We start from the raw sequence: 21,502 nt of genomic DNA, 5'->3' as shown, positions 1-21,502 counted from the left end.
TGGCTCACACCTGTAATCAGGGGGTTGAGATCTGAGGATCGTGATTCAAAGCCAACATGGGCAGGAAAGTCCATGAGACTCTTATCTCCAATTAACCACCAGAAAATCAGAGAGGCACTGTGGCTCAAGTGGGTAGAGCACTAGCTTTGAGCTGAAGAGCTCAAAGGACCGGCCCAGAGTTCAAGCCCTACAGTAACCAACAAAAAAGAAAAGAAAAAATTTAGTATAATAAATGAAAACAAAAGTAAAAAGTAGGGCTAGGCCAGGAGCCAATGGGTCACATCTGTAATCCTAGCTACTCAGGAGGCTGAGATCTGAGGATCATGGTTCAAAGCCAGCCCAAGCAACAAAATCCGTGAGACTCTTATCTCCAATAAACCACAAGAAAACCAGAAGAGGAGCTGTGGCTCAAGCGGTAGAGCACTCACCTTGAGCTGAAGAGCACAGGGACAGCACCCAAGCCCAGAGTTCAAGCCTCACAACCAACAAAAAAAAAAAAAAAAAGACTAAACATTTTCTATACAGAATTTTATATACTGGGATACTAATATGACTATATAACTAGGTAAATAATCACATATATATACATATAAATGAAAAACAAGGCTCCAAAGATTATCTTGATTTTTAATTAAGTTTCTTCATAATACAATATTCAAAATATAGTAAATGACAAAAATGAGAATATAAAGAATTCTCACAGCAAAATCAAATTTAAAAAGAAAATAGGCGCAGTTTTCTTTGCTTCAGGAAAAATGTTAAAGAATTAACTCCTTTAAAACTAAAAAACAAGATGAACTAGTCACACCAAGGATACATAGCATCGAAAACTAGACGTCAAAGAATAAGGGCAATTATACAGTTTAAAGTGTCGATTCCCAACAACTTGCAGAAGAGAAAAAACTTAAGGTTCAGGTCTGCTTTCTCGACCTCGCCTTAGCACACCCAGAGTTTCCAAGCGCCGAATGTTCCTCATCACAACACAAAACAGGTCCAGGAAAGTGTTGATTGAAATTCGGAAGAGAACAGGGTCTTCAGTCGTCCACCTACTAAAATTAAGGGGGAGAAAAAAAATAAAAAGATGAGAAGTCTGGAGATCCAGGGCATCTCACCCCAATCTGCTAACACCAAACCCAACCAGCGCCCCATTACAACGATAGTGCAGACTGCCTCCCACTACCCCGCGCCAGCTTCTGCTAGAACTGACACCGTCAAGACACTGCCAGTCACTGTGAGCTCCTTGTGGACCATCTCTTGCTGACGTTGGGCATAGGTGACCAGGGACCTGCGGGCCATGTCTGCCTCCAGAGGGGATCCAAAGGGCACAGTCAGAGAGCTGGAGGAAGACAGACTTAAGGCACCACGCACTGCTCACTCTGCTCCTGCCCCCGACCCCTTCCCTTTCAGAGGCCTGGCCTGGCACGCAGCGCCCTCCGGCCAACCTGAGCCCCGCAGCCACCTCCCCAGGGCTCCAGGCCTTCTTCAGCGCCCTGCAGTCGTGTCAGCCACAGACCACCCCCTGCCTTCCGCGATGCCCGCTCTGGCTGTGCCTTTGCCCACGGGGTTCACCCGCCACTGCCCTCGGTTCCTTCTCGGGCTGTGGTCCACTTCCTCTCCGCACCCGCAGCAGCCTTGCCTGGCCTTCTGTGCCCAGCCTCGACCCGTCCCCCGCCTCGCGCCCTGTGGGAAGGATACAACTCCAGGAGTCGGCTTCCAGGCCTTAGGAAGGAGGTGGCGGCATCTCCACTGGCGGCTGGAGCAGGGGGTGCCCGCTCGCCCCGCGGACTGGGGATGGCGAGCACGCCCACCGCGCTTTCCCCCACGTGGCTACTGGGCTCGGGGCTGCCCGGGGCACCGCGGCCTTGCGCGCCTTCGGGGCCGCTCTGGGGACGCTCGTCGCTCTGGCCACCGTCGGATGCTGGCCTCTCGGGGGCCGCCTGCCCTTCGGCCACTGGGGACTCTCGCTGGCCGCCCTCGCCTTCTTCTGGACCAGCTGCAGCATCTGTGCATTCACAGCTGCTGCTGCTGCTGGTATGGCCTTCGTCCTCCATGGCTGTCCTGTTCTTTCTCTCAGAGCGCCCTAGAGCACAGACACCACCACACCCGCCATCTTGGTGCTTCGTCAACGACAGGAAGTGTAAGCAGGAAGCCCCACTCCTCGAGCCTGCACGTGCCTTGTGATGCCCATGGCGCCTGCGCAACCCCACCCACGTGGGGTGCTTCCACCCAATCGGCGCCTCCTTGGTTGCCTCGGCAACAGATGTTCCCTCCCAAGCATCCTCCCCTGACCTCCTGTGGTGTCTGTAGCGGGCTTAGAACAAAGAACGCCTCCAAATGGACCCATTCATGAGGTCTCAGGGCTCTTGGGCCAAAAAACAGTGTGAGTCTTGAGGAGACTCAGCTCAATAGCAGGCGCCTGTCTCTGCATCCACAGAGAGCCCACGTGACCAGGCCTTGACTCCATCCTAGACGCGCTAGATGGGCCACTGCCCTCTCAGGTGTTTCTGCCCAGCCTATGTGGCCATATCATGGCTCCTCAGCATGGGAGACTCCTCGGTGCCCGCTGCACAGTCTAACCTGTGATCTCCCTACTGTGCCTCCGCCCATCCCTCTCCCAACCCCTCCCTCTGGCCCCCACAAGTGGTCCAGTCCCGAGGACAGAGCCTGTGAGGAAGGCGCTGCTTCCACTCCCTTTCTCTTGGAGCGCTCAAGCCTGCCCCTGGGCCTGGGCAGGATCTTAAAACACCATTACGTGTCACTGTGGTGTTGGGACAATAGGGAGCTGAGGCTGAATCTGCACATGGTGGGGGGAAAGGGTGGCAACCCAGACCCAGGCTGGCCCTCCCACCACCCCAGGATGCTGAAAGCTTCCAGACTCCAGGCCCACGGAGATGAGACACGCAACAGGTCCATGGGGAGTAAGTAGGCACATTCCGGCTGCCACACTCTCTACTGGGAACACCTCAGTTGCACTCCCTCAATCCCTCTGCGAAGACCAAAGTCTGTGGTTCTTATAAACTGAAGATGAAAGGGATCTCACCTGAGAGGAAATGCTCTTCTCCAAAGGATCTCACCTGAGAGGAGATGCTCTTCTCCAAACACCCTGAAGAAGCAGAGTTGTAATAGAGACTGACACAGCTCACTGTCCTGTAAACAGAAAACATCCAGTATATTCCAATTCTCTCAAGTGTCTTGCAGTCCTTTCCTTTTATCTGAGCACCACAGTGTAATGCAGAACATTATACTCTGCCTTCACCTTGGAAATGCTGCATAGAAATCTGAGAAAAGAACACAGCTTAGATAGTGATGGACAAATCTAGAATAGATACTGTTGCAAATAGGCTAACAGAATTTCTATGTAATAAAACAACAGGGCTCTTAAGACCTTCAAATGTTAGGATAAAAGGAAGTAAGCAAAAATCCTGTGAAAACTGTGAGAAATCTAAAGACAGTAATAGGAGTATGAGGATTTTGTGGATAAGAGTTCTGTCTTTAAGCCATTTATCTCGCCCAATACCAATCTTATCGTTTCAAAAACAAACAATATAGGTTTCAATTCTCTAAGAGATTTGCCTTTTTTTTCTTTTGTGCCAATACTGGGGCTTGAACACAGGGACTTATGACCTCCTTTAGCTTTTTCAGCTCAAGGCTGATGCTCTACAACTTGAGCCATACCTCCATTTCCAGCCTTTTGCTGGTTAGTTGGAGATGATATTCCCACAGATGTTTCTGCCCAGCTAGCTTAGATCTCAGATCTCAGCCTCCTGCATAGCTAGTACTGTAGTCATGAGCCACTGGCACCCAGTGGGATTTGCTTTTTAAGTATGTTTTTCTTTTACACGCATCAATTTGTTCTCCATGTCACTAGACAATAGACTTGTCACCTCATATACTTCAGGACATGCCCCTTCTTGTGCCCCAACCTGGATCCAGTCAGTAACTGTTGCTCCAGTGACATTCAAAGAGGGCAATGTGGACAGCACCCAGGCCCAGAGTTCAAGCCCCACAACCAAAACAAAAAAAAAAAGAGGGCAATGTTGCACTCATCCTACCTATTGACTACCTTTCCAGTTGGCTTGGTCTACTTGCAGACAGAAAATTATACCAGCATGCAGCAGGCCAACAAGCACTGATAGCTCTCACATGATGGCCCCTGGCTAGTCTCACAAAGGGTAACAATACTTTGTTCTTTGCAAAAAAGTAAAGGATGGATAAAATGTAGCACAGTGCCCTGCCAAGAGAAGATACAGACTTAACAGTTGGTTCCTACTCCCTCCCCCTTTGTTCTGTCCAGAACTCTCCTCCATGGGCCTATCTCCATGTACTGCTCACTAGCACTCAGGCACACAAGCAGCTCTAGCTCAGTGGCCTGGCAACAATGATGGCATGACATCACGGGTGGGTGAAGGAGAAAGTCTCAGCCTCAGAAACTATCCTGAGCACTCCCAGAGGAAAATGACAGACAAGGCCCAGGAGTGGTCCTTGAGAGTAGCTGTGAGTGTCCAGGACTTACCATTGCTTGCTTTTTGTAAGAGACAACTTAAAAGATGCTTTTGAACCAGGTGCTGAGGGCTCATGCCTATACTTCTAATTACTCAGGAGATTGACATTTGAGGATCACCGTTCAAAACCAGGCTGGGCAGGAAAGACCCTGAGGCAGGCAATTCCTTTTCCTTATCATCTTAGAAAGAACAGACAAAATCTACAGAAGACCTGCTAGGCCTCCAGACTGAGCTAGTGGTTAACTAGGCCATCTCTGTGACTTGAGACTGGTTGGTTAGTTGGTTTTGTTCCAATACTGGGACTTGAAATCAGAACTTGGGGTGCTGTCCTTTAGCTTCTTCACTCAAGACTGGTGCTGTATCATTTCAACCACAGCTTTATTTATGGATTTTTGGTAGCTAATTGGACATGAGAGTATGATGGAATGTCCTTACCCTGGCTGGCTTCAAAGCAAGATCCTCAGATTTCAGCCTCCTGAGTAGCTAGCAGTACAGGCATAAGCCACCAATTTCTGACTTTGAAACTATTTTTAAGAATGGATACCTTTTAGCCTCCTGTCTCCAATTCTCCCTATTTAACCTAAGGCCAATGTCCTCACACCCAAAGACAGCTGGAAATACACAGATATGCTATTTTCTTGTGGATGTCTTGTAATCAATCTCCTTTCTCTGTCCTTTACCATGTCTCTTGATTTGGCATATTGAGGCAAATGGCAAGACCTAATGTGAGACTCCTGGAGTTTGAGCCTGGGGTTTAAAAACCCGGTTTTAAAACCAGAAGGAAGCCAGGCACCAGTGGTTTATGCCTGTAATCCCAGCTACTCAGGAGGCTGAGATCTGAGGATCATGGTTTGAAGCCAGTCTACTGACCCCCAAAAAAACAGAATGAAATGAATATCAGTAACTCACCCCTGGAATCCTAGATACTCAGAAGGCTGAGGTCTGAGGATTGTGGTTCAAAATCAGCCTAGACAGGAAGTCAGTGAGACTCATCTCCAATTAATCACCAAAAAGCTAGAAGCTGTGGCTCAAGTGGTAGAGCACTCCCTAGCCTTGAGAAAAAACATATATTAATATATCTTTCCTTTTATATCTAAGGAAGAATTATGTGTGTGTGTGTGTGTGTGTGTGTGTATATACATATACATATATATATATATATATATATATATATATAATCCTTCTTTGTTAAAATACATTGTATATTGGGCTGAGAAGGTGGTTCAGTGGTAGAGTGCTTGCCCTGCATGCATGAGGCCCTGGGTTCCATTCTCAGAACCACATAAGCAAAAAAAGCCAGAAGTAGTGCTATGGCTCAAGTGGTAGAATGCTAGCCTTGAGCTGAAGAGCTGAGAAACAGCGCCTAGGCCCAGAATTCAGTCCCCACCACTGACATACATACATGCATACATAAATAAATAAATAAATAAATGGTATACTGCATGAAAGGTCACAATGAAATCCCCCTGTATAACTAATGTATACTAATTAAAAAATAAAAGGAACTTTTTTCAAGTCCTAGGTCTGATGAACACTTTTGGCAAAGCACAGGATATGAAGTTAACATACAAAATTAGTTGCTTTTCTATATACCAATAATGAACAAACTGAGAAATAAATTAAGAAAACCATTCTACTTGTAGATGAGCACAGGTGGCTCATGCTTGTAATCCCAGCTATTCTGGAGGCTGAGACTTGAGGATCGCAGTTCAAAGCCAGCCCAGGCAGAAAAGTCCATGAGATTCTTATCTTCAATTAACCACCAGAAAACCAGAAGTGGCTCTGTGGCTCAAGTAGTAGAGTGCTAGCCTTGAGCTGAAGAGCTCAGGGACAGCGCCCAGGCCCAGAGCTTGTGCCCCAGGACTGGGACACACAAAAAAGTTCAGGGAAGTGCTGGGGCCCTAAATTCAAGCTCCAGAACTGCGCATACACACACACACACACACACACACACGGTGTTGAATAGAACATGTTTCTATAAAACTTGAGAAAAGGGCAAGCAAGGTACACATCTCTTCTCTGATCCCAGGAAGACTGCCCTCACGTTTGCTTACCCTCTGTGATTGTCCATATAACTTTAGGGCAGCCTGAGGGGCAGCATAACAAATTTGAGACACATTCTTGGAAGGAATAGCGCAGAAGCTCTACTTAAGTACCACTGCTGCATGGCTAACTACAGGGAGCCCTTATTGGTTTATGCACACAGGGAAACCAGTCTTGTAAAGGTGCACTGTAACAAACCTCGTCTTTATACGGGCGATAGCAAGTCTTTCTCACCATACTAACAGCTTTTTTTTTTTTCTGCATACATTTCTCACCCTCATCCTTCCATGGTTTTGCCATCCATGAACATCCTATTTGGAATCATTCACTGTGTCTTTTGTCTTTTTTGCAGGCCCAGCCAGCCAAGTATGTGCAGCAGTTCCTGTTCCCAGTCAGGCTGTGTCTGGTCCTCCTATTTGTTCATGCACTGAGGCCACATTCCCACCCAATCCTAGTTCACCCTGTGACTGCATATTTACTGAGATTCTCTCAACCCCATCCAGGCTGGAGTAGTGGTAATAATGAGCCTTGTAGGCTCAGTTTCAAGGTAAGGAGAAGTCAAGGCAGGCTGGTAATACGTTCAGTTGTTCATTTGCATCTGCCCGATTTCCAAGCCCATAAAGGCCAAAAATAAACAATGTCCCAGAAGCCTCTCTACCAGCCTATGTAGGTGGTCTGGGTATTCATGGAGTATCCTGGTGACTAGAGTGGGGCCTCTCAAGACAACCGATATTTTTCTCTGGGTCCACAGGGTCTTCTGGGGACCCATGGGCAGGAAGGTGGGCAACAAGATATGGCGCCACTTCGAGGTTGGCATCAGTGCTGCAGAGTGCGCACGCGCCGCAGTGCCCTCCATGAGCGTGCCCAATTGCATTGTGGGGCAAGGCTTCGTTCTAGCGGCCATTTTGCCCAGCAGAGCTCGAGTGGCACAGTTACGTCTGTGTCCTTTCTCGTAGAGTTCTGAGGGAGAAAGTGGGGTGCCATGCAGGAGCCAGACGATTACGACTACACTAGTAATGGGGAGGGCTGCCAAGAAGGTGAGGGTGGCGGCAAGAGCCCTGATACCCACAGTGGGGCAGTTGGTGTGGGCCACGAAGATGGTGACGCTGGTATACAAGATGGCTGTGCAGGCCCAGCGGTTCCCAGTGGCTTGGAAGGGGAAGGAGCAGAAAGCGCTGCTGCCGAGGAAGCTCAGCAGGATGAGTTGGATGGAGGCGACCAGGCCTCCACAGCTGCCGCTGCAGCAGCAGAAGACATGGGACAACAAATGCTGATGTAGTATCCTCTGCAAAGATCCCCAGACACTGACTGGGGCGGGGGAGGGGTACGAGGGGGTGGAATGACTAGGGAGACATTAGAAGTGCCCGCAGAAGGACAAAGGTAGGGGAGTTATGGAACCAAGGGGCTTGGAGGAATGACAGTGGAATGGGGGAGGGCGAATATCTTGAGCTAACAAGGGGGTGCAGCCTCCGAGGAAGGTTTTTGTTGTAAAATTGCCTTAACTCAGTGTCCTTCAGCTACCTAACTGTGCCTTTCCTGTCCAGCGCGGATGCAGAGAGCGCCTGCAGAACACTGATCCACAATGCCCATCTGCTGAGAGGGGCAGTAAACGTAGAGTTTGGGGTGGTTGGCCGAGACCTGCTTATGTAAGTTCTGGAAGGTGCAGAGCTAGCAATAAACGGCGAGATGGTTCTCTGCCTGAGGGGGGCGCTCTATTTGACATGAGCCGACTTTCTAGAGTTAGTGAGAGAGTGCTCTAGGCCTGATGGGGGCGCTCTAAACAAGCAAGGAAAACACTAGGCCTATGGGTTCTGTGGGGGAGGGGCACAGAGGCAAGGAGTTAGCTCTACTATAATTTTTTGTTTTCTCTCGCTTCTAGAGAATTAGTTGCTGAAAACTATGATGGTCTCTACATTTCCATTGCTGCGGTGATCTACCAGCTTTCCATACTGATGGAAGCTATGCAGTTCCTTGCGACCTTGTCTTTGCATAAGCGTGCTCACGAAAGAGGGGGATGAATTCTCATTGAGTATCCTGCTGCTCTAGGCATTACATCCTCCCTAGAGCAGTAGTCACTACTTTATTTGGGGGTCACTAATTGTTGCTCTGGGGTGGCCCTCAGATTTGTAAACATTAACACTAAAAATAAAACTGCAACTATTTTCCGAGTTTCTTTTTTGGCTATGGCTCATGCACATTTCCTTGCCTTTCCCCAAAGGTTAGAAGACAGATTCTGGGACCAGATAAATGAAAACAATTTGAGACAATGGAATGAAGCCAGAAAACCAATTGAGTGCTGTTGTTCAGTATCAACTATAATCAGCACTTTTTTGGGTTTTTTTATCGGTCAAGGTGCCTGAACTCTGGACCTGGGAGCTGTCTCTCAGCTCTTCACCTTAAGGCTAGCACTCTACTACTTGAGCCACAGCACCACTTTTCTGCTTATGTGGTGCTGAAGAATCGAGCACAGGGCCTCATGCATGCAAGGCAAGCACTCTACCACTAAGCCACCTTCCCAGCCCCAAATAAACATTTTCAAGTAGCTCAGCACTTTTAAAGTTGTAGTCATAGATATAATATATAGCAATAACATAAACATAAAAAATTTAAGTACAGTATTAACTTTTCCCTGAAACTTTTCTGTGTAACATGGCAGCTTGACCTCTTTTTTTAAAATCTCCAAAAAGTAGAAGTTCATTCTGTTATTTGTTAGGAGTTTCTATTTGTAAACTTGATGTGTAGAGAATGTTGCTAAACTGAAATTGCAACTTAAATAGTTTTGTTACTTGTAAAAAATAATAATTGAAATGTCAGAGTAGTTAGTGATTACTAAGTAACATAATGTATGGGGTTGCCAAATACTAAATAACAAAGTCTAGATAATAACATTTTATTCTTCCATAACAAGTCAAAATCTTCAAAATCATGTTACTGGATGCCATTTAAAAAGATATATTGTACAGTCCAGCATGGTAAGAGACAAAATCCTCTTCCTCAAGAGGCTGCAGCAGGACAATTGTGAGTTGCAGGCCAGCCTGAGCTACACAGGGAGGACTTATCTCCAAAACAAGTGAAAAACATACCAAATAGCTGGGCGCTGGTGGCTCAACCTTGTAATCCTAGCTACTCAGAAGGCTGAGATCTGAGGATCACGGTTCAAAGCCTGGGCAGGAAAGTCCATGAGACTCTTATCTCCAATAAACCACCAGAAAACTGGAAGTGGTGCTGTGGCTCAAGCAGTAGAGCACTCGCCTTGAGCTGAAGAGCATAGGGACAGCACCCAAGCCCAGAGTTCAAGCCCCACAACCGACAAAAAAAAAAAAAAAAAAAATACAAAATAATGGCTAAGCATTTAAATTGTGCTCAGTTAAATCTCCCACCCCTCTTACCGTGGATGACACTTCATAGGGATTACTGTAAATGTGTCTCTACCTGAGTGGTTATTTACATAATAAGGATCCCACAGTATAGAATTACTTTGCTTTTCTATTTATTTAAGGCTTTATATCTACAGCACAAATTTCTCTTCACACAATGTGTCCTCCCACCACAATGCTAGTTTCATCACATCTTCGTCACTGCTAGATGTCTTTCTTACCAAAAACAAAAATACAGCTGGTTGCTGGTGGCTCACGCCTGTCATCCTAGCTACTCAGGAGGCTAAGATCTGAGGATTGCGGTTCAAAGCCAGCCCAGGCAGGAAAGTCCATGAGACTCTGATCTCCAACAAACCACCAGAAAATTGGAAGTGGCGCTGTGGCTCAAGTGATAGAGTGCTAGCCTTGAGCTGAAGAGCTGAGGGACAGCTCCCAGGCCCAGAGTTCAAGGCCCATGACCGACCAAAAAAAAAAATACCCATATATAAATAGGTGGGCCACTGTCCAGGTTGATCTGCACGTCATGTGATCTTGTTTCCCAGGCTTCTCATGTTTGCATTCATCTGTGGTCTACTGAATACTCCAGTGGGACCCAATGGTAATGTCTAGCATCCTCAACCTCTCAGGTCCTCTGCCTTAAAACTCCAGTCATCCAGACCCTGCAAATCAGAGTTTTATCTCCTAAACATGGTATCTGCTGGGTTATGGAAATAAATCTTAATATGTCTCTCACCCACTCCTTTTCCCTCTCCTCCCTGTATCCAACTTTCCTTACTACATGCAACAAATAACTTTTTTTTCAGTGAGGCCAACCAGGATTTCCCAGCCTAAATGAGAAGGGAAAATAAGGGCAAAAGAATCACTTTTCTAAAGAAGTGATTTTTACCTCAGTGTGAAGAACATGAAATAATTGATGTTGGTTGAGTAACTTCAAGTATCTCACACAGCAAGATAATTCTTCAGTACATTAATTTCTTTGTGTGTGTGTGTGTGTGTGTGTGTGCATGCACGCTTGCGCACGCTGCTTCTCAGCCTTGAACTCACAGACTTGTTCTTGCCCAGCTTTGTAGCTCACAGTTGGCACCATTAAGCCATACCTCTACTCCCTGCATTTGGTTACTTACTTGGAGATATGAGTCACAGATTTGTCTTCTTGGGATGGCTCTGTACCAAGGTTCTCAGATATCAGCTTCCTGAGTAGCAAACATAGGCATGAACCTCTAGCACCCAGCTTAGATTAAAATTCTAAAGAATCACACATGTCGGGGCTGGGAAGGTGGCTCAGTGGTAGAGCGCTTGCCTTGCATGCATGAGGCCCTGGGTTCGATCCCTCAGCACCACATAAGCAAAACGAAAAAATCTGGAAGTGGCTCTGTGGCTCATGTGGTAGAGCACTAGCCTTGAGCTGAAGAGCTGAGGGACAGCGCCCAGGCCCAGAGTTCAGGCCCCACAATCGGACCCCCCCAAAAAAAAGAATCACACATCTATCCGAATAGTTTAATAACTTTAAGGTGGATTGCAGTATGTATAGTACAAAAACTCCAGATTCACAACGGAAAATAAAATTTTTATTAAAAATGTAACATTGTCTGAATAAAATTTGAGTCTCTTGCATCCATCCTAACAAGAAGTAAGGCCACTGGGACTATTGTTGCTTTCTGTGGGTGACAATAGTGGGGCTTATAATCAGGGTCTGGGTTCTGTCCCTTACCTTTGTTGTTCAAGGATGACATTCTGCCACTTAAGCCACAGTTCCACTTCCAACTTTTTGGTGGTAAATTGGAGGTAAGTCTCATGGACTTTCCTGCCTTGGCTAGTTTCAAAGCACAATTCTTGCTGGGTGCCAGTGGCTCATACCTGTAATCCTAGCTATTCAGGAAGCTGAGATCTGAGGATCACAGTTCGAAGGCAACCCTGGCAGAAAAGTCCCTGTGAGACTCTTAAGTCCAATTAACCACTCAAAAAGGGAAAGTGGAGCTGTGGCTCAAAGTGGTAGAGTGCTAGCCTTGACCACAAAGAGGCTCAGGAACAGCACCCAGGCCCCAAGTTCAAGCCTCACAACCAACAAAAATAAAACATGATTCTCAGCTATTAGCCTCCTGAGTAGCAGCTAGTATTATAAGTGTGAGCCATTGGCACCAAGCAAGGCTACTGATTTTGAAGACGTTTTCATACACAAGTGAGTGCTTAATAGAAGCAGTCACAGGGCTGGGAAGGTGGCTCAGTGGTAGAGCGCTTGCCTTGCATGCATGAGGCCCTGGGTTCGATTCCTCAGCACCACATAAGCAAAAAGAAAAAAGCCGGAAGTGGCGCTGTGGCTCAAGTGGTAGAGCACTAGCCTTGAGCTGAAGAGCTGAGAGACAGCATCCAGGCCCAGAGTTCAGGCCCCACGACTGGACCCCCCCCCCCCAAAAAAAAATAGAAGCAGTCACAAAGACTGTTAGAGCTCAGGAAGCTGCAGGAAAGTCTGTAACACTCTTATCTCCAATTTAACACCAAAAAAGCAGGAAGTAGAGCTGTGGCTCAAATGGTAAAATAATAGTTTTGAGAAAAATGCTCAGGCCTTGAGTTCACAAAAAAAACTGGAAAGAAAGAGAGAAAGGGGTGGGGGGGAAGGAAGGAAGGAAGGAAGGAAAGAAGGAGGGAGGGAGGGAGGGAAAGAAGGAAAAGAAAAGTAACAAGGGCATTTTTCTAGCAATTGTCCAGTCAAGCTCGGATTGGTGTCACTTTGTTATTGATCCTTGTGGACAGGGATTGCTTCAAAATAAGTGATGCAATCTTCAGTTTTACCTTTAAAAGCTTCCCTTTGTCCAGCCATATTGAACATTTTCTATTTGAATATGGTATGCTGTTCTCCTTCCATTGCTATACTATCACCTGAATGAATACCACTCTTCCTCAAAGAACCTCCCTCTGATTACTATTTAGGTTGACAATTTCTGAAAACTTTTTCAGAAGTGAAAGTCTGGAAGCACGAAATGCACACAGAGGCAACATGGGGTAGAGGTTGGGCACTGAAGAGTGTCAGAGGGAAGGACCCAGCTGGGAAATAAAGGATTTGCACAGAGGCAGACTGGGTCCTTCCCTGTATCTAAGTTTCAAGGGACTCTAATCCTTCAGATGCCACAATCATGGACTGAGAAGCCTCTTTCCAGAAGCATAACTTGTGTGAAAATTGGTACAGAACATCATCCCAGTGTCCAACATTAGCAGAGGAAGGCAGGCCCCATCACTAGTGCCTTCCTTTGGGCCCTGCAGGGGGAGCAGGTGGCAGAACCCAGCCCCCTCAGCAGCAGCAATACCCCCACCCTCCTGCCCTTGTGCCCACCAGTTGGGAGGGCCCATATCATCCCTGCTGTTTATACCCCAACCTCCTATTTATTAAAGTTGAGTCCACCTCAGCCTCCATCTGTAAATATGTGTCCCCACGGGATCTTGCCAACCTCACTTCACCTTCCTCTTCGGCCCTGCCAACCTGTCCTGGTTCCTGTATGACATTGCCAGCTTTGATGAGTGCTGCAGCACCTCACTTTGCTGTGTCTGTTTCCACTCATCCCAAGAAGGGGGCCACAGTACCAGCATCACCTAGGGTGGGACACTGTGCCTAAAGCTGCCCTCAGGCTGGCTGTGACAAGCCAGACAATGCCAACCTCCAAACACCAGAGGAGTCCATGTTCTCATGGAGACCCTCCTGTCTGAACACCCAGACAACTATAACCAGACTCGTGCTGGACCCTCACCTGGGCCTCTGGGCTTGGGGAGGCTCCTGCTTCCAGCCCTACTGCCAAACTTCTCAGTGTTTTCTGCACTTGCCTGCTGCCCTATTGGGCACCTGCCCCGAGGGGCCAAAGGGGCAGTGCCTTACTTACTGCCTTGTGTCTTCTGCCTCCTCTGAGCAATCCGGCCCGTCTCGTCTCCATGTCTCTGACCCCCAACTGCCTCTTCTTTTGTTGCATGAGTTCCTCTTCATCCCTCTCATGTTCTCGCCAAATTAAATGTGGGAAATGGGGTCTGTGTGTGGCTGTCTTTGGGATGGGTGGGTAGACCTATTGGGCTCTGGATGAGCTGGACCTCAACCATGGAAGAAAAGGAGACTCTGCAGAGCTTTTGGGCATTTCAGGAAGGCCAAGGCCAAAGCCACACCATCAGCAAAATGTGGCTCTTGCTTCAGGATGGGTTCAGAATCTGCTTTCTTTTTTTGGGGGGGGAGGGGGGGTCCGGTCATGTGGCCTGAACTCGGCCTGGGCGCTGTCCCTCAGCTCTTCAGCTTGAGGCTAGCACTCTACCACTTGAGCCACAGCGCCACTTCCGGCTTTTTTCTTTTTGCTTATGTGGTGCTAAGGAATCAATCCCAGGGCCTCAGGCATGTAAGGCAAGGGCTCTACCACTGAGCCACCTTCCCAGCCCTTCTGCTGCTTTCTCCTTTCCCCATGGCCCCTACCTAGATGTAAAGTACCACTGCCTTTGCCCAGATGTGTTTCTCTGCTTCTGCTCTAGCCCCCTTCCATCCATACTTACTGTGGAAAGAGGAGAGGTGCTGTGAAGATATAAAACATAGCATATGTTCCAGACCCTCTTGTATCTTCAGCTCTGTCCACACTTCTAAAGAGTACCCTGACATTCCCTGACTGTAGTCTGTAGCTCCCACTGGGGTGCACCTACCTAAAGCTTGGCCCTACACTTGTTAAGTAATGCTGCTGTGATTTAAAATAGGGTGGCCCAGAAAGTCTTAATGAAGGTGGCATTTCAATGAGTCAAGAGGAAAGCTAGGGAACAGAGAGCTCCAGAAAGGGAAAGGACAGTGCAAAAACCCCAAAGCAGTGGGCCTTGTGGATTTCATAAAGAGTGAGAGTCTTATGGGGCCTTCTCAGACTAACAATGAGGGTAGAGGGAAGGAGGCAAGAAGGAAAGAGGCCTGATTGCCCTGGATACTACAGGCCTCTGAAAGGACTTGAACCCAGTGTGCATGTGTACACGCATGTTTGGGGGGTGGGGGGGGGACTGGGGATAAAATCCCAGTTCTCAGGCATGTGAAGCAAACCCTCGATTACTCAAGCTCCACACCAGCACCAGGAATTTGGCTTTGACACAGTAAGAGGGAAGCCCATTGGAGGAGGGTTCAGAACAGAAAAGTGCAGAGACCAGATTTGGAGTAAAAGGCAACATGGCAGCCTTAGAAGTCAATTCAAGGGGCCAGGAGATTGTGATGGTGGTGTAGAACTGCATGCATCTGCTCAACTTCTTAACAGCACACTAAAGGAGACTGATTTAATAACCATGAGTTAACACAAAAATAATTAAAGACTAATGAAGTATTTGACATAAAAAAAACTGCAGGCTGGGAAGGTGGTTCAGTGGTAGAGCTCTTGCCTTGCATGCATGAGGCCCTGGGTTCGATTCCTCAGCACCACATAAGCAGAAAAATAAGCCGAAAGTGGCACTATGGCTCAAGTGGTAGAGCGCTAGCCTTGAGCTGAAGAGCTGAGGGACAGCGCCCAGGCCCAGAGTTCAGGCCCCACGACTGGACCAAAAAAAAAAAAAAAAAACAACTGCAAACCAGCTCTAGACAAAGAAAAAACCCAGGATGTCACTTTTGCAGTCAGTCAGCTTAGAATGAATGAGTATGATGGAAGGGGACAGAGATTAAGAGAGGTGCTTTATGAATGGGGGGTTAGAGGTGGTTTAAAATATTTCTCACCAAGCCAATATTTCTCAGAACCTAAGCCAAAAGGATAAAACAAGGCCTGGACGGAGCGGTGGGGGAGGGAATGGGGAGAATTCCTCAAAATGAATAGAATTTACTAGAACTATGAGGATCAGAGAATGTTGAGGGGAAGCAGAGTGGGTAAGGTTGTAAAAGAGATACTTCTCACTTAGCTACCAATAAAAAGGGGTCTATAAAATATGAATCAAGAAATAAAAGAAAAAGAAATGGAACTGAGATAGTGGCATGGAGGGAAGGAGACAAAGAAAAAGAACCAGAGCCTCACTGCCGCTGTCATATGTGGTCAGATGGCACCCTTTACTTCCTCACATTACCAGCAGCAGCATCTTGCACAGTGTCTCTCTTCCTCCAGCTCCTACTGTCAGGACTCACCAAGTTCTGCAAAGGGACACTGCATGCAAATGGAGGTACGGGAACCTGAGAGAGCATGAAAGAACAGCCCTCTATGCAGACAAATTATGTGAGATGTGGAAGGCAGAGAAACTGGCTGTCATACAGCAAGGGGCAGAGAACTCTGGGAGACGAGAAACAAAGGAGGTCTTGCTCCCTAGCCTGAGAAAGAACTTTCTGGTAGCAGCTGGTGGATAGCCAGAGTTTAGGAAAGGACCAGAGAATGTGTGTGGCTGTAGTCTGCATGCCTGGAAGAAGAAACAGACAGAGAGCCTAGCTAGAGTATCCAACAGATCACAAGTGGTTAATAGTTTATAAGGATACTATCTGAGCCTAGGGACTTACTCTTTACATTTAAATCACAGATGCTAACTCTGCCAAGTCTACAAAGAGAACAGATACTAATGACTCTCCGCAATTGCGAGGGTGGAAACCCATAGCACTGGGAGAAATTGGGAAGTGTAATAATAGGAGTCTGATGTCCAATCCAAAAGTACCAGGGATATAAGCAGTGGGAAAGTCCAAATCATAATGAAGAAAGAAACTATAAATAAAGGGGATTCAACTGGAAAAAAACAGAAGTAAAACTGCATCAATTTATGCATCTAACAGTTATCTCTACAGGAAATTTTCAAAGAATCTACAGGGCTGGGAAGGTGGCTCAGTGGTAGAGCGTTTGCTTTGCATGCATGAGGCCCAGGGTTTGATTCCTCGGCACCACGTAAACAAAAAAGAAAAAAGCCAGAAGTGGCACTGTGGCTCAAGTGGTAGAGCACTAGCCTTGAGCTGAAGAGCTGAGGGACAGTTCCCAGGCCCAGAGTTCAGGCCCTACGACCAGACCCCCCCCCCAAAAAAAAAGAATCTACAAAAGTTACTAAATCTAACTTTTTTAAGTTTAGCAATACTCCATTATACAAGGTATTTAGGAGTGATCCAGATTGGCACCAGTAGCTCACACCTGGAATGCCACCTATTCAAGTGGCTGAGACCAGAAAGATGGTGATTCAAAACCAGACTGGGCAGAAAAATGTGTGAGACTCCATCTCTGATCAATCACCAAAATGAAAAACTAGAAGTTTTTTGCATGAGTACAGAAACTGAGTTTAAGCCCCTGAATTAGCACAAAAAAGTTTGAACCAGCCAATCACCCCTTTCCCCATCACAACCAACTAACACAGTAGCTTCCTTCACTAATCTGAAAGAACTACAGTAAGTAAGAAAATTCCTCATCTGGTATTTCTCTGTTGTTATACATCTCATATAAAGTAAGTTTTTAGATATTGGCAAGAAAACAACCCAGTTGAGGCAAGACTTTGTAGACAAAAGAATTCTCAGGGAAGGCACAGAAAAGCAATAGTATGTTATAGGTCAAGAAATGCAATGAATAAAAGAGTACACCTGGGCACTGATGGCTCAAATCTATAATCCTAGCTATCCAGGAGGGCCGAGAACTCGAGAACATGGTTGGAAGCCAGATATAGAAATCTGAGAGACATTGATATCCAATAAAATGCCAAAAAGCAGGAAGAGGAGGTATGACTAAAAAGCGGTAGAGCAGCTGGGTGCTGATGGCTCACACCTGTAATCTTAGCTACTCAGGAGGCTGAGATCTGAGGGAAACAGTTCAAAGCCAACCTGGGCAAGAAAGTCTGAGACTCATCTCCAATTAACCACCTTAAAAAAAATGGAAGTATAGCTGTGACTCAAAGTGGTAGAGTGCTAGCCTTGAGCAAAATAGCCCAGGGATAACATCCAAACCCCAAGTTCAGGCCCTACCATCAACAAAACAAAAAGTGGTAGTAGAGCACCGGCCTTGAGTGAAAAAGCCAAGCAAGAATGCAAGTCCTTGAGTACAAGCCACAAGACCAGTACAAAATAAAATCTATGGAATTAGTACTCTTAGCAAGATAAATTTCAACCTTGAAAAAGCTAAACGTTCAAAAATTACAATATTATTGATTGTCAACATCAATCTCCTTAGCCAGGTGCTGGTGGATCACACCTATAATCCTAGCTACTCAGAAGGCTGAGATCTGAGGATCATGGTTCAAAGCCAGCCTGAGCAGAAAAGTCCATGAGACTCTTTTCTCCAATTAACCACTGGAAAACTGGAAGTGGTGCTGTGGCTCAAGTGGTAGAGAGTTCCCCTTGAGCTGAAGAGTGCAGGGATAGCGCCCAAGCCCAGACTTCAAGCCCCATGACCGAAAAAAAACAACATAAATTTCCTAAACTTTCTGAAACTGTTTTGTACACAGGTGTGCCACTCTGTGTGCCGGCCCAGGGCTTAAACTCAGGGCCTGGGTATACCCCTGAGCTATTTTCCTCAAGGCTAATACCCTACCACTTGAGCCACAGCTCCACTTTTAGCTTTTTTTTTTTTTTTTTTTTTTTTTGGTCCTTAATTGTAAATAAAATTTCACGGACTTCCCCACAGAGGCTGGCTTTGAACTGTGATCTTTAGATCACATTCTCATGAGTAGCTAGGTTTATAAGCATGAGCCACTGATGTCCAGCAACTAGAATATTTTTTAGAAAATGGAAAATCTGGAGTAGGTGTGTGACTCTTGCTTACCAAGGGTTATTCCGAGTCAATCCCCAGTTCTACAAGAATCATTAAAGAAAAGTAAAAATTGAAAAGTTAGTCTATTAAATGATAAAAATTCATGAGAAGAATATAAGGCTAACTTTAAAAATATAAATGTTATTGTTAAATACCTAATACATAAATATATCTACAGAACTAAGACACAATTCAAAAATATCATCAGTACTTAGTGCTGAATGACTGAACTTTAATAATTTTCTTGGATTTCTTAACCTGTTTTCAATTCCCTAGTACTTACTACTATTATATCTAAATCCCAGAGCCTCTCATCCAGAGGAAAAGCAAATATTTGAAAATCTGGAGCTCTCACAGCAAAAAGTCAGACAAAAATCATCAGCCCAATTTTATTTTCTTCAGAAACATTTAAGCATCTGCTCCTTTCAAGATAGAGGGGAGGGGGGAAGGTTAACAAGACATAGCAAAACATATGAAGCCAAAATGCAGAAATCAAAGAATAAGCAGAATTATCTGAAATAGCAATTCCCTACAACTTGCCCACAGAGAAAACTTAAGGTTCAGGCCTGTTTCCTCCACCTCGTCTTAGCCTAGCCAGAACTGCCAGACGTTGAATATTTCTCATCACCACGGAAAGCTGGTCAAGAAAACTGTTGACTGAAATTCTGAAGAGAATTGGGTCTTCAGTCGTCCACCTACTAAAAACAAGGAGAAACCATTGGATAAAAGATGAGAAGTCTGGAGATCCAGGGCATCTCACCCCAATCTGCTAACACCAAACCCAACCAGCGCCCCATTACAACGATAGTGCAGACTGCCTCCCACTACCCCGCGCCAGCTTCTGCTAGAACTGACACCGTCAAGACACTGCCAGTCACTGTGAGCTCCTTGTGGACCATCTCTTGCTGACGTTGGGCATAGGTGACCAGGGACCTGCGGGCCATGTCTGCCTCCAGAGGGGATCCAAAGGGCACAGTCAGAGAGCTGGAGGAAGACAGACTTAAGGCACCACGCACTGCTCACTCTGCTCCTGCCCCCGACCCCTTCCCTTTCAGAGGCCTGGCCTGGCACGCAGCGCCCTCCGGCCAACCTGAGCCCCGCAGCCACCTCCCCAGGGCTCCAGGCCTTCTTCAGCGCCCTGCAGTCGTGTCAGCCACAGACCACCCCCTGCCTTCCGCGATGCCCGCTCTGGCTGTGCCTTTGCCCACGGGGTTCACCCGCCACTGCCCTCGGTTCCTTCTCGGGCTGTGGTCCACTTCCTCTCCGCACCCGCAGCAGCCTTGCCTGGCCTTCTGTGCCCAGCCTCGACCCGTCCCCCGCCTCGCGCCCTGTGGGAAGGATACAACTCCAGGAGTCGGCTTCCAGGCCTTAGGAAGGAGGTGGCGGCATCTCCACTGGCGGCTGGAGCAGGGGGTGCCCGCTCGCCCCGCGGACTGGGGATGGCGAGCACGCCCACCGCGCTTTCCCCCACGTGGCTACTGGGCTCGGGGCTGCCCGGGGCACCGCGGCCTTGCGCGCCTTCGGGGCCGCTCTGGGGACGCTCGTCGCTCTGGCCACCGTCGGATGCTGGCCTCTCGGGGGCCGCCTGCCCTTCGGCCACTGGGGACTCTCGCTGGCCGCCCTCGCCTTCTTCTGGACCAGCTGCAGCATCTGTGCATTCACAGCTGCTGCTGCTGCTGGTATGGCCTTCGTCCTCCATGGCTGTCCTGTTCTTTCTCTCAGAGCGCCCTAGAGCACAGACACCACCACACCCGCCATCTTGGTGCTTCGTCAACGACAGGAAGTGTAAGCAGGAAGCCCCACTCCTCGAGCCTGCACGTGCCTTGTGATGCCCATGGCGCCTGCGCAACCCCACCCACGTGGGGTGCTTCCACCCAATCGGCGCCTCCTTGGTTGCCTCGGCAACAGATGTTCCCTCCCAAGCATCCTCCCCTGACCTCCTGTGGTGTCTGTAGCGGGCTTAGAATAATGGATTCTTCCATTGTGTTTCCCTCCAAATTGGCTACATCTACAAGGTCCAGTGTCCCTTTGGGTAAAAAGATGCATCAGCCTTTAGAACACTCAGCAATTAGGAAATATTTCTCCCAGGTCTAGATTTCCTGCTTGAACAGGCCCTGGATACCTAGGTCCTGGATAGTCAAGAGGTGCCACTTCGCTCACAGATGGTTCCATCATGTCTATCTTACCGTAAATATACCCTTTTGGCCCAGAAAATGATGCCGGTGTTAACGTGAATTACCTCCCCTATGACTACACTGATGACCTGTCCTTGTCTTCCAGTCCTAGAACAGATGCCCTTTCCATCCATCCCTCTGGTCCTCCATTCATGTATGGTCCAACCTTAAAGACCCTCTTCCAGGAAGTTGGAGCTTCTCTCTATGTAGATGCTACACAGAAAGCGAGCCAGAACAGGAGCAGAGTATAGATACAATGAACACAAATTTAGAATGTTTAGAATGTTTGCTGGTACAGAGCAGCCAACAGAAACTCCAAGTTAAAAAAATATAGGTTTGGGAAGGTGGCGCAGTGGTAGAGTGCTTGCCTTGCATGCATGAGGCCCTGGGTTTGATTCCTCAGCACCACATAAGCAGAAAAGGCCAGAAGCAGTGCTGTGGCTCTTATGGTAGAGTACTAGCCTTGATCTGAAGAGCTGAGGGACAGCGCCCAGGCCCAGAGTTCAGGCCCCATGACCGGCAATAATAATAATAGTAGTAGTAGTAGTAGTAGTAGTACAGGAAGTATTACTGTGGCTCAAAGTGGTAAAGTGCTAGCCTTGAGCAAAAAGAGTTCAGGGACAGTGCCCAGGCCCTGTGTTCAAGCTGGAGGATTGACAACAAAGTAAATTAAAATTAAAATATAGCTCTGGGAGCCAGTGGCTCACACCTGTAATCCTAGCTACTCAGGT

The 21,502-nt window shown here is 47.3% G+C and overlaps 2 protein-coding genes across 2 annotated transcripts; both read right to left on the bottom strand.

Moving 5' to 3' along the window:
* Window positions 1-826: 826 nt before the first annotated feature.
* On the bottom strand, window positions 827-2,051 carry LOC122097038 (EKC/KEOPS complex subunit LAGE3-like). The gene is made up of 3 exons (XM_042667516.1): window positions 1,696-2,051; window positions 1,208-1,336; window positions 827-1,049 (listed from the first exon to the last, which is right to left on the bottom strand). The coding sequence occupies exons 1-3, from the start codon at window positions 2,049-2,051 to the stop codon at window positions 905-907; spliced, it is 630 nt and encodes a 209-aa protein (XP_042523450.1). The 3' UTR covers window positions 827-904.
* Window positions 2,052-19,421: 17,370 nt separating this feature from the next.
* LOC122097037 (cancer/testis antigen 1-like) lies at window positions 19,422-20,296 on the bottom strand. Its single transcript, XM_042667515.1, has 2 exons — window positions 19,941-20,296; window positions 19,422-19,581 (listed from the first exon to the last, which is right to left on the bottom strand). Exons 1-2 carry the CDS (start codon window positions 20,294-20,296, stop codon window positions 19,422-19,424), a joined length of 516 nt encoding a protein of 171 aa, XP_042523449.1.
* Window positions 20,297-21,502: the final 1,206 nt, after the last annotated feature.

This window comes from Dipodomys spectabilis, unplaced genomic scaffold (genome assembly GCF_019054845.1).
Source record: "Dipodomys spectabilis isolate Male_0828 unplaced genomic scaffold, ASM1905484v1 ptg000411l, whole genome shotgun sequence".
Classification (NCBI taxonomy): Eukaryota; Metazoa; Chordata; class Mammalia; order Rodentia; family Heteromyidae; genus Dipodomys; species Dipodomys spectabilis.
The sequence above is the reverse complement of the archived record's forward strand: the minus strand, read 5'-3'. Positions and strand labels throughout refer to the sequence as shown.

What these genes read in the sequence shown, in the direction of transcription:
- LOC122097037 (XM_042667515.1), bottom strand. Translation starts at nt 20,296, where the DNA reads ATGGAGGACGAAGGCCATACCAGCAGCAGCAGCAGCTGTGAATGCACA. An exon ending in GGAAGCCGACTCCTGGAGTT is followed by an intron (nt 19,582 to 19,940) that starts GTATCCTTCCCA and finishes GTCTTCCTCCAG; the next exon opens with CTCTCTGACTGTGCCCTTTG.
- LOC122097038 (XM_042667516.1), bottom strand. Translation starts at nt 2,051, where the DNA reads ATGGAGGACGAAGGCCATACCAGCAGCAGCAGCAGCTGTGAATGCACA. An exon ending in GGAAGCCGACTCCTGGAGTT is followed by an intron (nt 1,337 to 1,695) that starts GTATCCTTCCCA and finishes GTCTTCCTCCAG; the next exon opens with CTCTCTGACTGTGCCCTTTG. An exon ending in ACTGGCAGTGTCTTGACGGT is followed by an intron (nt 1,050 to 1,207) that starts GTCAGTTCTAGC and finishes CCTTAATTTTAG; the next exon opens with TAGGTGGACGACTGAAGACC.